This window comes from Amaranthus tricolor, chromosome 7 (genome assembly GCF_026212465.1).
Source record: "Amaranthus tricolor cultivar Red isolate AtriRed21 chromosome 7, ASM2621246v1, whole genome shotgun sequence".
In the NCBI taxonomy this organism is placed as follows: domain Eukaryota; kingdom Viridiplantae; phylum Streptophyta; class Magnoliopsida; order Caryophyllales; family Amaranthaceae; genus Amaranthus; species Amaranthus tricolor.
Window position 1 is genome coordinate 18,815,801 of NC_080053.1, and position 17,781 is coordinate 18,833,581.

Here is a 17,781-nt window from a genome sequence, read left to right on the forward strand (position 1 = left end):
TCTTGGCCCTGAAGTGCCATACTTAAGCGCAATTGGAGCTCTGATGTATCTAGCTAATAATACAAGACTTGATATTGCTTTCGCTGTTAATTTATTAGCTAGGTATAACAATTCACCAAGAAAGAGACGTTGGAGTGGGATAAAACATTTGTTCTGCTCTTTCAAGGAACTAAAGATCTCGGATTATTTTATCGATCAAAGCAAGATGCTAATCTTGTTGGATATGCAGATGCTGGATACTTATCAGATCCCCATAAGGCTAAATCAAAAAATAGATATGTATTCACATATGGAGGTATTGCAATATCTCGAAGATCCTCAAAACAGACACTGACAGCTACATCATCAAACCATGCAGAATTGATCGTCCTTTATGAAACAAGTAGAAAATGCGTTTGGTTAAGGTCAGTAATTGGCCATATTCAAGAAGAATGTGGGATAAACTCGATAATAAATTCTCTAACTATAATTTTTGAAGACAATACCAGTTGTATTGAACAAGTTAATGAAGGCTTTATAAAAGGGGATAGAACCAAACACACAGCACCAAAACTTTTTTTCGCACATGACCTCCAGAAGTATAAAATAGTAAAAGTAAAACAAATTCAATCAAGTGAAAATCTTGAACAACTTGTACATAAAATTGAAATGTGTCATCTACGAGATATTTGTCGAACTCAGAGGGAGAATCATACTCATTGCACTCTTTTTCCCTTCGTTTATATTTTTATCCCATTAAATTTTTGCTGATAAAGTTTTTAATGAGTAATAATATTGTAATAATATTTTACTTTTTTTTATATAATTAAATAGTGATAATATTTGTTTCAAAATCTAAATTTTGATACTCCACAGTTTGCACTTTCTTTGGCTTCCTCGTTGAGATCGTCCTTTCTTCGTCCATTTCTTTTTCCTCTTTTCCCTTCAACTTTAAGCTCCCAAAAACCCCTCAAAAAAACACTACCTTTAAACAATTCCCAGAAAAAATGGCATTGAAATTTCAACACCCATTAACATTGCAGTCATCAAAGTCATCTTCTTCATTCATATTTCCTCGATCTCATCAACTCAGATCTTCTCATCGTGTTTTCACGGCTTCCACCATTGGAATCACCTCAAAGTTAGCTCCTTTTTCTTTTTTTTTTTTAATTTAATTACCTTTATTCATTTTTTGTTTTTCATTTGTGTAATTTATTTATTGTGATCGAATTTATTTACCCCTATATGGAATAGGTCATTAATTTTATTAATAATTATAATTTTGTATGTGGTTATGTGATTTTTTAATTGAATTTTTCTTACTTTGATTGTGATTTTATTTTCCCTTTTCCAAATTGATACCTTTAATTTTTTTTCTTCGGTATTTGATCTTAACGCAGGTTGTGATTTGTTATGATCTTTATTCAACTTTTGAGTTTAAATTTCTCAGTTTTTTTGTTGTTTTATTGCTTGATTTTTATGTCATTTTGTTTGTGGGCATGTTTAGTAACCTAAGAATGTTTGCTATGGTATGAAATAGGATGTATGATGGTAGACTGGTTGGTAAAGAATTATTATGTTATGTTATGTGTTAGATATAGATGAATATATATGTAGTATTGTTAATTTTAATAGGAAAAATTATCAGGAAAAATACAACCTTTTGTTTATTTCCTAGCAATAATACCAACTTTTAATTAGCTATAAATAATAACAACTTAGGGGTGTTTCTCAAGAATATCCCCAACATGTTAAATTCAAACTGTAGGAGATTATATGACAATAAAAACGGTAAATTAGCTAATAAACTAAAGTTTGTATTATTCTAGGATAAAAGCCTCCTAAGTTGGTGTTATTCAGAATTAATTAAAAGTTGGTATTATTATAACGAAATTAACGAAACGTTGTATTATTCACGGTAATTTTTACTTTTTAATATTTTATATATTTTTCCATAATCTTGCTAAAATTTGAAGTTTTGTCACTATTATGACAAATTGAACCGACAAATTTGTTTACTTTTTTGTTAAAAATTTGTACTTGTTTTTGCAATCTTGAAAATTTATTTGATGCTCAATTTTTTGGAGATCAATTGAGTTTTGTTGATGAATGACAAGTTTGGGTTTCTTATTTTATGAAATGAGCTCAATTATAGTCATTGGATTTTAATTAATGTGTTCCTAGCATTGTAATTTCAATTATTAAGGAGTTTTGCAAAAATGAATTTAGTGATAAATGTACTTCAGAACTTATGAATTGTCATACTTCTATTTCTTTTATTTGGGAGATGATTTCAGCTCTCCAACAATGGAGCATGTGTATTAACCATGGGGAATCTAGGCCTGGGTTTGACTAGGTCATGTAGAAGTCATTTGAATTAAATAATATTAATATTAGATTGTGTAACAGACGGAGTAACACAAAGAATGACATTTTGGTTCAGAACACATGTATATATTAGTATCTTGAGTTCACCTTTGATACTGGTAATTAATTAATAATAGTGAGTAAATTAGTAACCTAGGAGTAATTTTTCATCATACTTGTAACGGTAGTTGATAACTTGATGACTTCTCTTAAAAATTTTGTAAATTATTTGTAGTTAAAGTGTTGGATGGCCATGTTTTTCTTTGTAAAACTATATTCTGTTAGCTGTTCCTTTCGGTAGCTTGAAATGATGATGGAACATTACAGGTTGTTGAAGTTGCTTTTAATGTTATTCAATCTATTTAGACCTGGGAAGCAAGATGAGGTCTTATCGTCTAAGATGTTCGTTAAAGAATGTGACTTTAAGTTTATATTACCTTCCTCATGATAAGATGGTTTTCTGATTTTGACTTGGTTCTCCATTTTTTGTTTTTGATATATGTGGAACTTGCAATAATGAAGAATGTAACTTGGGTACCAACAACCCGACTCGGTAATAGCTTTTATAAGCGAGGACATTGTACATTTGTACATGAACCTGTTAATTATGGTAATGCAATGTTGCTTGTCATTCATTTCTGCTAATTACCTCATCTAATATGAAATGGAAATTTTAAAATGAAAAGCACAATTTACCTCTGATGACTGACATTTGACTTACCATGGATTTGAGTTCTTATCTGAGTTGGTGACCGAGTACCATTTTCCAAGAAAGGTCCTGAGTTTGATTCTCACTTAGCCTTCTCCCTTCGTTTAGCCTACCCTGTAAAAAATAAAAAAAATTACCTTGGATTTTGATGGGTCATTTTTTCTTCCTAATTTGCACGTAAACTTACCATTAATAGTGCCTTTTTTACTTGATGTGTCCTGAGTTTAGTTTAAACTTTGATGTGCCATTGTTGCATCAATTTATTGCTCTGAGCCGTAGGCCGTATAAATTATCAGGCGTTTGTCTCTTGATGATTATGTCATGTTGTCAATAGCCATCATGACTCCTCAAGTACCCATGTCAAATTCTTGACAAGTTAATGAACTACTATGGTAATGAGAATGATTTGTAGTGAAATTTTCATGATATGAATCATGTCATTCCCAAGGTAGTGAAAGTTTGATCATTAAAAAGTTTTTTTGTTCACAATTTTCCATTATCACCTAATACCGCATGTTCGCATGTTTAAATGGTAATGCATGAGAATGGATAATGTGAAGAAAATGAAATTGTTGAAGGAGAATAAGCATGGTCATTAAAGTAGTTAAGAGATGAACCCATCAAAATTACACTAATTTTCCAATACCATTCCTACCATTTAGTACCGATTACCAAACATGTTGTTAAGGTAATTGAAAGTGTTGTCTTTGTCCTTGTCTCTTTAAGTGCAGGAATGCCATTAGGGAATACTTGCATCTGCTAAAACATGAATTTGGCATAATGAAAAATTCAGTTTATTTCTTGATCTCGCCTCTTTACCTCTACATATACTTGACCCTTTTTTTTTTTTTTGATATAGGGAGGTTCCAAATGGTAAAAAACCTTACATGCCTCCAAGAGAAGTGCAAGTGCAGAAGACTCACTCAATGCCGCCCCAAAAGATGGAGATGTTTAAATCATTAGAAAATTGGGCCGAGGAGAACCTTCTCGGGCTTCTAAAGCCCGTTGAGAAGTGTTGGCAACCGCAAGACTATCTCCCGGACCCTGCATCAGAAGGGTTTGAAGAGCAAGTCAAAGAGCTGAGGGAAAGAACTAAAGAAATCCCTGATGACTACTTTGTAGTTTTGGTCGGGGATATGATTACAGAAGAAGCCCTTCCAACTTATCAGACCATGCTTAACACATTGGATGGAGTTCGGGATGAGACTGGTGCGAGTCTGTCTCCCTGGGCTATATGGACGAGGGCATGGACTGCGGAAGAGAACCGGCATGGTGATCTGCTTAACAAGTATCTTTACCTCTCTGGACGAGTTGATATGAAGCAAATAGAGAAGACAATCCAATACCTGATAGGATCAGGAATGGTGAGATTTTTGAATCTTTTCTATGTGTTCATTGAATAATTACTTATGGTTTGAATCATTTCAAAATAAAAAATAAATAAATAGAGAAATTATCTAGAATAATCCAACCTTTTCATGATTTTCCTACAATAATCTCAGTTATTGATTAATAATGAATAATCTCAACTTTATGGGGTATTTGCCTAGAGTAAACTTAAGGACCATGATGACTTACTATAGTAGATAATTTACCAAAAAAATAAACTGAAAATTAATACAAAGTTAGAGAAAAATTTTGAAAATTTACATAAAAATTTCTCAAAGCATTTTAACATTTTTTAACATTTTTTTCGACATTTTTTTTATTCATCGTTTTTTTTTAAAAAGAACTTGCTATAGTAAGTCATTGGGTTACCCAAGTTTGCTCTAAGCAAAAACCCCATAAAGTTGGGATAATCATGGTTAATCAATAGGTGGGATTATTGTAGGAAAATCATGAAAAGATTGGATTATTCTTGGTAATTTTTCCTAAATAAATTACTTATGGTCATAAGCTTTGTTTACCGAAGACATCGAAAACTAGGCTAATAGGATCAGGATCGCTCTTCTCTACACCTAGACAATGTTTTGGCATCCCTTTCCGCCTTCTCGGAAATTTACTGCTTTCAGGTTTCTTCATATCATATTTTATGTCAATTACAGGATCCAAAAACCGAGAACAACCCGTATCTTGGTTTCATCTACACTTCATTCCAAGAGAGAGCTACCTTCATCTCTCACGGTAATACTGCAAGGTTAGCCAAAGACCATGGTGATGTTAAACTTGCCCAGGTGTGTGGTATTATCGCTGCAGATGAAAAGCGTCACGAAACTGCATACACGAAAATAGTCGAAAAACTCTTTGAGCTTGATCCAGATGGCACAATCTTGGCTTTAGCCGACATGATGAGAAAGAAGGTGTCTATGCCTGCTCACTTAATGTACGATGGTATGGATGACAACCTTTTCGACAATTACTCGTCAGTTGCTCAACGCATTGGAGTCTACACGGCCAGGGACTATGCGGACATCTTGGAGTTTCTTGTTCAGCGATGGAATGTAGAAAAAGTGACAGGGCTTTCTGGCGAGGGACATAAAGCACAAGATTTTGTGTGCGGATTGGCCCCAAGGATTAGGAAACTCGAGGAGAGAGCTCAAGCTCGGGCAAAACAAGCGTCTCTTGCTCCTTTCAGCTGGATTTTTGGTAAACAATTGACCGTCTAAAAGTTATTGTCCCTCAAGTAAGATTCTTTATGTTTGAAGATGATGTTGGAAAGAAGTCTAGTTAGTGTAGATACTTTTGTTTGAATGTTGAGCAGTTCAAGAATAGAGAAACTTGTAGGTTTGGTAAAGCTACCCATGTCTAAAATATGTTGTATGAGTAAAACAAGATCCTACGTTGGATCTACAGCCTTCTTGGATTAGTTTGTTTATAAAGCTTATAAATGAATGACCTCTTTCTTAACACTATTTATTTTGCTGTAGTGGCGGAGCAAAAATTGTTAAATTCTTTAAAGGCCTGTGCAATTTTAAAATAACTTTTCTATCTTTAAACACTTAACATATACAATGTAATTTAATATTGAGGCCTCAAATTTTTCGACGCTCTGTGCTGTCGAACATGTTAAACATGCTCAGAATCTCTCATGTTTTGCAGTTGTTTTTCAATTGACTATAGTCCAGATTGACTAGATTAAGAAATTTTGATTTTTATCTAATACTATTATCCTTTATTTCTTTCTCCTTCAAAATGAGTTTCAACAATGAAGTGGATTGTTTGTACTCGATCATCCAAAGAAGAAAGAGGTGGTGCTAAAACACACTCGATAATCCTATATTTACTCAATTTGTAATCGAACTCGATTTGACTCAATTTCAAAAATTAATTTACAATTACATAAAAACTAACATAAATACAAGAATTAATTTTAAACCGATCCGAAACACGTAACTTGAAATCAACTTAATAAATAACCCAAATGAACATCTCTAACCGCAATAAAATGGGTCTCCACTATCACTACATCTAATACTATCATCAATTAAACTAAGTTTTGAACAGAAATTAACACAAAGAATCGAGTTTTGGAATTTGTCGTGTGCTCCATTTATCTACCATTTTCCATTTGTTGAATGATCATTCAAAATCCGTTGATTGTATTTGAGTGAAATTTGAGACAGTACATTTATTTGTGTTAAAATCCATTGATCTTTGAAAAATAATTAAAGGCATAAACTTGTGAAGTTCCTAAGCTGAAGTTATTGTATACCCGTTGTTGCACGGTAAAATCTGAACCCTAGGTGTTCAAAATCAATCAGGATCCAGAATTAATGCTTCATTTTATCTCCCTTGGAGCACAAAATGACTTCCAATTTTTTATTAGATCCTTTCAAGCATACTAATATGCCCTACTATAATATCCAAGTTCCAAAAATTATCCAAATTCAATCTAAAATCAATTTAACAAAATTATTCAAGGATAACAATAAGAGATCTTCACTTTTAAAGATCACAAATTAGCAGCCACAATATGAATAAACGTCGTCTACCAGCTTGTTTTTGGGGCTAAATGTACTTAAGGGGAGAGTTTTTAGTAAGTTAAAATGTGTAATTATAGCTAAAAATTGAATTGCCGTAAATTTTATGGAACATATTAAAAAAATTATGACAAATTTAATAGAATGATTGCAAAGCTGTTAAATTTAAGCAATTTATACTTGTAAGAAGATAAATATCAATTAAAACAGAAGATAAAATAGATTAAGAAACAAATGCAAATTTTTATAGCTATTAATCATATAGCATACTCCTGAAATAGTAAAAAAAATAAAAAATAAAAAAGATTTCTTAATATAATCTCTATTACAACTTACATTATACATATACCATATAACCCATTAAGAATATTACACCAAAACCACATTAAAATTACAGAAATTAAAGAATGAAAGAATACTCAATTCATTTAAAACACATAACAATTAACATCATCATCCTAATCATGGCATCAAAGTAGCAATGCCCTTTTCAATTTGCTTAATTTTCTCTATCAATTTCTACACATTAAGTCCAGCAGGGTAAGGCAAATAGCCCAATTCTTCATCTGAACTTCCAACTTTAGCTGTACTCTTTTTCATTCCGCCATTAACATCACCTTCAACAACAGCATAATACTTTAAGAAGAAGGCAACAGTAAGAACAATCCATTCCAAACAGAACATAAGCACACAAAGTCCACCAGCCAATTTCAAGATCATAACCCCACTACTCTCTTCAACATAGGATTTAAGGCTAACCAAGAAATCATCACTCCTAGTGAAGATAAGGACTGATATGGATCCCTGAAAGATGGCGGTGAGGACTGTGGTGGCCATGTGAGCACCGTACCAGCAGTGAGCACCAGTGCTGGCAGCATGAGCACCTGCTAAAGCGCCAAGGATGGTGAGGAGGTGAAGGAGGATGAAGAAGAAGCCGCAAAGAGATGGAATGAGGCGGAGGGAAAGGGTTAGGAATATGCAGCTTGTGGCTGCTCCTAAGAGCATGTAATTGCTGTAAAGGAAGAGTTTTTTGGTCTTGTAATGGGGTTCTGAGCTTGATGGAGAGACGATTGTTAGACCCATTTTTTTGATTTGATTTGATGGAATTGGTGGAAGATTTGAGGAGATTGAGAGAAATATGGGAATTGGGGATGATGTTGTTCAAGGTTTCTTGAAGCAGAGTGAGAGAAGTGAAGGGAATTTGTTGAGATTTAGGGGATGAAATGGGGGGAAAAGTAACGGTCATATTTGAAAAGTGGGGAAAATGGCGTGAAAAGTGACCGTTGGTGGGGGCGTTGTATCCTGTAAGACAGCAAGGAGGTGCAACGGCTAGTGCTTATTCGTCACTTGTGAAGTAGATTTGGATTTAAGACTTGAATTTTGTAATTGGTGATGGATAATATAATATTTTTCCAATAAATACCTGCTGTGGATGAATAATAAAATATAAATCAAATGTAAACTTATTGAAATATAATGTTTATTGTAATTTATTATAATAAATTATCAGCACAATTTCGTTTAAAAACTTAAAATGTAGAAAATTTTCATTCACTCACTAATTGTACAATATTATCAACATATGTTACTGCTAAGAGTACCTTGTTTAAAATAAAATGTTTAACCAGTTAATTTACCAAACACTAAAATTAGAAGGTTGTACCACCAAACCATCTTTATGTCAAAATAATCTAAAAGCATTCAATATGTTTTTTTGTCAAACACCCCAATATTAAGGTGACAATATCAGAAAAGAAAGTTGCTATGAAAATGACATAATACAAATACTACAAGAAAATTAAGGTCAATATTTGATAAAGAAATACATCGCTTGGCTCGCTAACACTTGCTCGTCCTAGCACAAACACAGATTATACCATGGCTTGCCTCGCCAACACTTGCTCGTCTGAGTATTCATCCGGATGATTTGGTACTTGATATTTCATACTACAATGACAGCTTCACAGGAAACTTCAACAATTGCCACTCAAATTTACAGGCACAGCAGGCAAAGAATATTTTTGAACAAAAGAGTTTCAAAAACCTTCCAACTATTATTATTATCAGACTTTATTTATATCGGATTCATGTTGATAACTTGTGGGCAAAATTGCAAAACTGATACCTAAAAATCAACCAAAAAATACTTAATAAGAAATGTTGATATTTTTCGGCTAATCTAGAATGTATGAATGCTACCATCATCGCAGGTCAGAATCAGGTAATGCTGTAGCAACCCCTGTTGCACCAGCTCTGTCCTGGGCTTGCTATTTGAGGTGCAAGCTTCTTGATTCTCTTCTCGCTAATTGCGATCAGACGGATTGGTACCTGTATATACACATCACCAGACGATGTATTAGGAGCTTGCAGACACATTTACTCAACCTTGAGACTACCAGTAAGATGTTTAGCTGATAACAAGTGTTCTTTATCAATTCATGCATCATAGATAGTATTTACGGTTATGAACTTATACGAGGCTGCTTCTTTCTAAGAGAATGCTCATTCAAATTGTTCACAACTTGAGCAGAATATTCTTTGCTTGAGAGTTTCTGGCTTGCAACAACATGGACTGTTAACGTCTCCCTAATGAAAGTCCTTAAGTGTGAAAGTGAACATACAATTTGAATGCATCAACAATTCTTCATGTAAATGTTAGCAAGAAACATTCTCGACCACACTAAAAACGTATCCAAAAGAAACGTTCCCATAACTAATGTTCTTCACAAAATAATGCAAACTCCTCACTGGTACCTGTGAATTGTGATCTACCTATTTTATATTCACATAGAAGACCTCCTTGCTAGATAGTATAATGTCTATATCTCACTCCCAAGTCCTGACCTTTTTATAATACTTGTTTATCTATTCTTGGTGTCCAAATATATTATTCTATAAGGCTTTTGTTTTATAAGTATCTTCCAAAAGCCAAGATTTTGAAGTTATTTGAGAATTTTGAGATTTGAGAAAGTCATTTAAGAATTGTGATAAACAATAACCACATTGAAAAAAATTCCTAGCTCTTCCATTTTTGAAAAATGTCCAAAAATAATCTCAATGATTGCTTATTAGCTTAAAATAAACCTCATTATTGGATGAATCAAAGGTTCTTCCAAAAATAGACTTGGATATGATCATATGAAATTACCTACAGTATGAGGTTTTTTTTCAATGAAAAACATAATTTTTTTTTATTATTTCTGTTTTAAAAATTTTTAAAAATAATTTTTCCTCATTTTATCAGGTTATAAGTCATCTGAATATATTTTGAGAAAAGAGTATAACAGTTGAAATTATTTTGAGTTATCCAATAGTGGGGTTTATTTTGAAATAATGGGCAATAGATGACATTAATCTGGAGTCTTTACTCGTTTTTAACTGCTGTTTACAACAGTTTTTCAGCTGGTGTACCGCATTTTGTTATTTTCTGTTAGTAAGATAATAGGGGTAATAAGCTAGTGCAGTTTGAAAGTTCATGGAGAGTTATTCCTTCATAACTTTATTTCATAAACACCTCATCATTTTTACATAATTAATGAAAGCATCTTTTAGGTAGTAAACATAAATGCATGTGTGAAATACTACAGGCTCAAATTTGCATAGCTCTTACAGCTCTGGTTGTCAAAAGTGCATACAAACCTTTAAATCAAAGGAATCACATTAACACGAAGGGAAAGACTTCAGAAAAAGCTCCAACAAGCCTACAAGATGAAGTGATAGGGGAGAAAAAAAAGGTTCTTATATTGAATCGGACACAAAGCTGCCATTGATCAAGGGGGAAACCGTAATGCAATATCAGGACACAAACTAACACATGAAACAACCTAGGTTGATCTATGTCCAGTAGACAAAAGTGCACTAAAATTATAAAATGGGAATTTTTAGCACAAGAAGCAACTAAATTCACTGTGAATATGCTTTTCCCTGAACCCACATTTATAAGAGGAACCTACAAGCAGAAAGCCTTAGCACAGACTCCCTTCAACGTTATAAACTATAATGCAGAAAAGACAATTAGCACTTCTATTTAACTTATAGACACCAATAAACCATCGATCTCATAAGTTATATGGTACAAACCATCACAGTATATTATGCTAAACTCCCTGATGTTGACTTCAATACACCAAGCTTTTGGTAAGTAAATATCAAAGCTAACAATAAGATGCAAACACAATTATGGCAACTGAAAGAATATAAAACATTTTAGAAAAAGCTATAGTTTAAAGAATCTTACAGTAAACTGAGACGTATGGCCAAGAATCATCCAAAGGAATGCAAAGTAAAACATGGCCAAAAGATGATTAACCATCCTTATAAGCACTAGAAACCTCCTCAATGTCCATCTCAGCATCACTTACACGCATATCACTATCTAAATCCCCCATTGTACTATCCTGTTCAAGGTTCATCCGGAATCTCTCATCTTCAGAATCACTCTTGAACAAGTCCTTGTCATCAATGTCAGAAAACTCCTCAAAAGTAGCAACCTTCTTTTTCTTTCCTCGGTAACCAATTAAATTCATAACCTTTTCCTTCCAAAGAACCAAGGGACATTTTGCAATCAATTGAGTCCCATCATACGCCTCGTTCAAAAACACATGAAACCTCTTCCCTCTCTCTGAAACATAGAATATACCAAAATGCTTCAATAGCAATCTCATCAACTTCTGAGGCATCACAAGCTCACGTCGAAAATGGGTTAAATGGTCAGTAACCAGCCTCTTCTCAAGAGTAAAACTAAGCAATTCATGCATAACAGCCACTGCCCGTTTATCGAATTCATGTGATCCGGCCACGAGCCCTCGAGCATCAGCATAAGGGGACAAATACTCTCTTTTCTGAAAATGCTCTAATGTCCCACCAAACCTAAACACCTTCTTAAAATTTGGCGGAAACTTCATTGGAAATGCCAATGAAAGTTTCCCTGGACAATGCGAATTCAATTCATCCCCGGTAAAACTTCCCAATATTTTCTCTAATTCAGTAACTGCCCACTCATTTTTCCAACTAACAAGTTCTAAAAACTCATGATCAACACCCCCATCATCAGCCTCATAATTAACTAACCTAAATAAATTTGGGTAATTATGCACCCAGTTGTTCCTAAAATCCAATGGCAACCCAAAATCCCTCCTAAAATGAGCAATCTTATCGACCCGCAATCGCTTATCTACACTCATCATCAAAACCCTAGTCACAAATTCAGCTAACTTATCAGAATGTGCTTGAATTTCCCTCTCTTCCTCTTGAAGCAATTCTTCAGCTTCTTGGGTCATTCCAACCCACAAAGTCCCCTTACGATCTTTATACAATTCAAACAATTTAGGGGATTTTCGAAGGAAATCAGATAGTTTATAGGGTTTAGGGAGATTAATTTGGCGACGATGTTGTTCAAGAAATCTAATGGAAATAATATGTTCAGGTTCAGATTTAATTACCTCCATTAGATGATGGATTTTGGAGAAGATTTTCCATTTTTCAGTGACGATTTCCAGGTCATGAACTCGCTTTTTTTTGCTCCTGTCTTGTACTCTTTTGCTTATTGTCATTTGACGAAATTGGATTGAATTGGGTATAATAGGGTGAAATTGTTTGGTGGGTTTGAGTTTGTTTATTAGCCCTAGAGACATTTTTGTTTGATGAATTGTGTATACAGAGGCTAAAGTTTTGATCGGTATTTCTGCATCGGAAGGAAAAGTATTGTACACATTGTGTTTAACTGATAATTTGAATTTAAAACTTTTAAATGCCCTAAATATAAAAAATTTGACTTGTGTTTTTCTATAGAAATCCCAATTTAATTTATTAATGATCAATATAAAAAGTGAAAATGAATATATGGTGTTATTTTATTAGTCTATTCATATTTTTCTTTTAAAAAATAAGAATTTTTAAATTATATTTTAGGAAAATTTACTACTATTAAAAATCTTATAGGTGGGTCTATTATAAAAATCTATCTTTGAATTTATCTTTTAGATTTGAGTGCCCCGTTTATGACTATACACTAGAGTGTGCATAAAGATGAACTCTTATGAAAGATTTAAGATGGGTGATTAACGTGTGTGAATGAATGTGTTTTTTAAGAGTGTGATTCAATGCATGAAGTAATGAAGGTATTGAAGTAAGACTTAAACACAAGAATTAAAAGACGTGATGAATAATGATTTAATGAGGTAATTGCAAGAGTCTAAGATTCCTGGAACGGGGCATCCAAGTATGGCACTTGACTTAAACGAGCACGTGGAACAGAAGATGAAAGATTGCACATTGAAGTTGTGCTCGAACGAGCAAAGTGTATGCTCAAACGAGCACTTTGCAGATCGTGAGACAGTGGCTCCTGGTTGAAGCTGCTCGAACGAGTTGGGTATAGGCTCGAACGAGCAATATTGTTTGACTTCACTTTGAATCCTTTTATTCGATTGTGTGTATTCTGAAGTTGTTTAATGTGTAATTAATCTCTTGTATTAAGTGTGCGATCTCATTAAAAGTATAATCTCCTATAAATAGGAGGCTTATATGCCATTGTAACACATTCACAAATATCCCTAAGCCTAAACACAAGTATAAATTTCATCTCTATTGTAATTCTCCATTTGACAGTTCTTTGAACTCCTTTATGATAATATAAGTGAGAAAGTAAGAAACTACACACCGCAGGACGTAGCCTTAATTTGGTGAACCTCGTTAAATCTTTGGGTCATTTTTATTGCATTATTTCCTTTTAAAAACATTAGTTCATTGAAAGTGTACTTTGTTAATCACAAAACCTCATACTCTTAGTGATATTGGAGTTCAAAACACGTTGTTTGAACTCTAATATACCATCCAACCCACCTGTCACCACCATACTCTCCCAACCCAGCGCTATCATTGGTCAGCGTCGCCTCAAAACCACCACCTCCTATCCCTCAAAATCGATAAATAAAAAACTATAACTACTAACTAGAATTATTCTAAACATAAGACTTTAAGTATTTGGCTTAGATAATTCAAATTTTAAAATCCTGAATTTTAGCAAGTAAGTTTATACTTAATTTAATTTTCCTAAAAATAAATTGAAACATTATTGACTTTCATCATTAAATAAGATCACGAATTAAAACCAATAAGTCAGATCTAAATGCCTCTTTGAGCACACCTTTGCACTTGTAAGCCCAAAAGTTTAACTTTTTTGTCGCTCAATGTATTTTTTCTTAAGTAAAAAATGACAAGTAAACAATATTGATTGACAAATAATAATAGTTACTATTCAAGTGTAGCAAGTAATGTATAGTCAATGTAAATTTTCTTAATATTACTTTTTTATAGAGTAACTTTTAATAATATGTAGTCCGAGAAAATATTGCAACTATTTAGTGATGGAGCTATTATGTTCTACCTACAACCACATTGTTTCTCTAAGCCTATTATATGACGTTATGATCTTTTTACTATTACGCCTAGTGATGGCCACGGAGCGGGTTACCCGGAACCGAACCGGTGCCGAACCGCTTGAAACCGTCCCGGAACCGGAACCGTTCGCAACAGGTTTCGAATCGGCCCAAACCGCGGAACCGTGAAACTGCCGGAAAAAAAGGTGTCGGAACCATGAAATCGCCGGAAAAAACTGCTTGAACCAGACTTAAGAACCGCGGAACCCGAACCACCTGTTCCTTGGAACCGGACCGGGTGAACCGGCCCAACGGTTCCTTGGAACCGGAACCGGCCCAGCGACTCTTTGGAATCGGAACCGGGGGGGGTGAACCGGCCCAACGGTTCTTTAGAACCGTCCAAAAAGTAGCCGTTAACTAGCCGTTGTGATTTTTACTATAAATACACATCACTTTCAATCATTTTCATTCACAACTCATCTCTTCTCCTACTCTCTCTACTTACTCTCTCTACTTAATTACTTAGTTATGCAATTATTCTCTTAATTACATAATTAGTCTTTTAATTATTTCTTAATTTAGTTAATTACATAATTAGTCTTTTAATTATTTATTTATTTCTTAATTCCATTATTATTTCAATATTATCATGTCTTCATTTTTTAAAAAAGCCTCTAAAAAAGTTACTAAAGTGGCAAAATCATTGGGAGGTGCTAACTCCAAAAGAAAGGCCACTTCAACTGCGTCGGTATGAACAACACCTTCGGTTAGTAATTATAATTATGAACCAAATTATCCAGAAGGGTACGACCAAGAATTACACGATTATGCAGAAGACGTGGAAAGAGAAATACAAATTGAAGAAGAAGAAGAACAAGAAGAGGAACCAACGACCTCTATTGTGATATATAGATCTCGACAATCATCAATGAGATCACATGAAGAACAACTACAACAACAACAACAACAACAACAACAAAGACAAGCTCATGGTAAACGAGTCAATTTCCAAACTATCGGTTAGTTTTATAATTTTATTCTTCAAATTGATTAAATTTTAAATTATTATTTATTTATATATTGTGGTATTTGAGTATGTCTTTATATTTAAAATTAGATGAAGATGAACCAGTAAGACAACTTTTTCCGGCAATGGCACCTCCTAGTGGTAGAGCTGTTTCACATGTGTGGTCGTATTTTACAAAAGAATCAACCGACAATCCAGATGTTTTCTTATGCACTTGTCAAATTTGTGAAAGTTAAGGAGTAAATCCCTTAGTTTCATACAATTTCACTAGAGGTAAATATTTTTTTTAAGTTTTTATACATACATCATATTTATATTTTATAAATCAAGAATGTATTAAAAATTCATTTATTGTGTTTTGTGAATACGTGTTAGGGGGTGGTACGAGATCTTTTAACAAATATTTGGCAAAGAAGTATGGCATCACAAAAGAAACTCATGCAGCAAGCGACAGTGGGACCACAAGTGGAAGTCGACAGTGGGACATTCCCAACGGAGGTATGCCTTTTAAATATAATCGTAATGATATGACTGATGAATTTTCTAAATATGTAATTTGTGATGAATTGCCATTTAACCATGGTGAAAGTAGGGCATACAAGCATTACACTAGAAAAACTTTGCAACCACAATATAGAGCAATCCCTTGGAACACTTTTAAACGACGCACAATTAAATTATATGAATCAATGCGCTATGAATTAGTAGAATTGTTTAAATCTTTTAATGGTAGGGTTAGCATAACAACTGATATTTGGTCTGCTCCCCCACATTTAGAAGCTTATATGTGTGTAACAGCACATTGGATAGATCAAAATTGGATTATTCAAAAAAGAATAATTGCTTTTGAGGTAATGCTCGAAAGACATACGGGCGAAAACATGAAATACAGATTAATAGAGATATGTAAAGAATGGAACTTGTTAGATAAGATATTTTGTTGTTCTACCGATAATGTAACCGCCAACATTAAATGCATCGAACTTTTGTATAACGAACCTGCTTTAGTATTATCCTTGGGGGTAGATTATTACACATATGTTGTTGTACTCATATAGTAAACTTATCTTGCCAAGCAGGTATTAAACAATTAAGTGATTTATTAGATACCATTAGAGACATAGTGAAGTGGCTTAGAGCTGGACAAGTAAAAAGAAGATATAAGCAATTGTGTGACCATTATCAACTAAAAAAAGTGTATTGGTCATTAGATACTCCTACACGTTAGGGCTCAACTCACGATTTATTAAAAAAAGCGATTGCTTATCGTCCAGTTATAACACAATTTTATAGTGAGTGTACAGATAGCTATATAAGTGATGACACATGGGAACTAACTATAGGTGTACGGAAAATATTAGAAGCGTATGACCACGAAACTAAGATTTTTTCATATGTTTACGAACCAAACGTCCACTTAGTAATAAGTGAATGTATTACTATTTTTTATCATCTTCTTAAACATTCGCATGATGATACTAACACATAATTAAAGCCGATTCTTGCAGATATGATGGACAAGTGGAAGACATATTTTACTGATTTTCCTTTTATTTATGGAATTGCGATAATTTTAGACTCATGTTTTAAGACAGAACTTTTTACTAAAGTAATTGGAACCAATTATTAGATCGTCCGCCTAGTGATGTACATAATTATGTTGGAACTTGTAAAAACCTTTTAGCTGAACTTTATGATTACTATGCTAGTGTATATAACCAAGTCGCGAATCATCTAGGCGTGCTAGCGTCTCGGCACGTCCCACTTATTATAATTCCGTAATAGCTAACATAATAAACCAAGATAATAGTTTTGTAGGGTCATCTTCTTCTTCACCCTCCACTTTATATTTAGAATTAGATAATTATCTTAAACATTACTTTGAAATTGACCAAGGTAGCTATAATATTTTAGAATGGTGGAAAGAAAAATCCATAAAATTTCCCATATCATCGAGAATTGCAAAGGATATCCTTGCAATTCCTGCTTCTACGATTGCGTCGGAATCTGCTTTTAGTGTAGGTAGAAGAGTTTTAGACGAAAAGAGATCTCGTCTTGCTCCACATAGTATTGAAATATGTGTTTGCAAGAAAGATTGGAATCAAGCGGAGCTTCGAACACAAGGACTCAAGAACGATGATGATCAAGGCGATGATGATCCATGGATGATGATGGATACATCTGCATCATCGTCAGGAGGAGAGTCAGTGGAAGCATCTAACCAACCAGATGATGATGACGAAGACAAATATGATCAATCGGACAACGATCAATCAACATTCAACAACTACAAATAAAAAGTATGACAAAGAACTACGTGGGCTTTGATTCATTTGAGATATGTAGGCAGCTTAGTATTCCTTTGGGTACTAGGTTTAAGTCCATCTTCTCCCTCTTTTTTAT

The 17,781-nt window shown here is 33.7% G+C and overlaps 3 protein-coding genes across 4 annotated transcripts; 1 reads left to right on the forward strand and 2 right to left on the reverse strand.

Moving 5' to 3' along the window:
- Nucleotides 1-850: 850 nt before the first annotated feature.
- Nucleotides 851-5,907, forward strand: LOC130817911 (stearoyl-[acyl-carrier-protein] 9-desaturase, chloroplastic-like). The gene is made up of 3 exons (XM_057683878.1): nt 851-1,120; nt 3,915-4,419; nt 5,101-5,907. Exons 1-3 carry the CDS (start codon nt 987-989, stop codon nt 5,659-5,661), a joined length of 1,200 nt encoding a protein of 399 aa, XP_057539861.1. The 5' UTR covers nt 851-986; the 3' UTR covers nt 5,662-5,907.
- A 1,308-nt stretch (nt 5,908-7,215) lies between these two features.
- LOC130817914 (uncharacterized) lies at nt 7,216-8,228 on the reverse strand. Its single transcript, XM_057683881.1, has one exon. The coding sequence runs from the start codon at nt 8,056-8,058 to the stop codon at nt 7,495-7,497; it is 564 nt and encodes a 187-aa protein (XP_057539864.1). The 5' UTR covers nt 8,059-8,228; the 3' UTR covers nt 7,216-7,494.
- Nucleotides 8,229-8,321: 93 nt separating this feature from the next.
- Nucleotides 8,322-12,692, reverse strand: LOC130817912 (protein WHAT'S THIS FACTOR 1 homolog, chloroplastic). 2 transcript variants are annotated; one of them, XM_057683880.1, is made up of 3 exons: nt 11,213-12,692; nt 9,175-9,303; nt 8,322-9,100 (listed from the first exon to the last, which is right to left on the reverse strand). In XM_057683880.1, the coding sequence occupies exon 1, from the start codon at nt 12,606-12,608 to the stop codon at nt 11,280-11,282; it is 1,329 nt and encodes a 442-aa protein (XP_057539863.1). In that variant the 5' UTR covers nt 12,609-12,692; the 3' UTR covers nt 8,322-9,100; nt 9,175-9,303; nt 11,213-11,279. The 2 variants fall into 2 exon arrangements, with proteins under 2 accessions (XP_057539863.1, XP_057539862.1); XM_057683879.1 differs by having other exon boundaries at nt 8,322-9,303.
- Nucleotides 12,693-17,781: the final 5,089 nt, after the last annotated feature.

Coding starts and splice junctions, on each gene's coding strand:
- LOC130817914 (XM_057683881.1), bottom strand. CDS start 8,058: ATGGGTCTAACAATCGTCTCTCCATCAAGCTCAGAACCCCATTACAAG.
- LOC130817912 (XM_057683880.1), bottom strand. CDS start 12,608: ATGTCTCTAGGGCTAATAAACAAACTCAAACCCACCAAACAATTTCAC.
- LOC130817911 (XM_057683878.1), top strand. CDS start 987: ATGGCATTGAAATTTCAACACCCATTAACATTGCAGTCATCAAAGTCA. Junction 1,121..3,914: donor ACCATTGGAATCACCTCAAA/GTTAGCTCCTTT, acceptor TTTTTGATATAG/GGAGGTTCCAAATGGTAAAA. Junction 4,420..5,100: donor ACCTGATAGGATCAGGAATG/GTGAGATTTTTG, acceptor TGTCAATTACAG/GATCCAAAAACCGAGAACAA.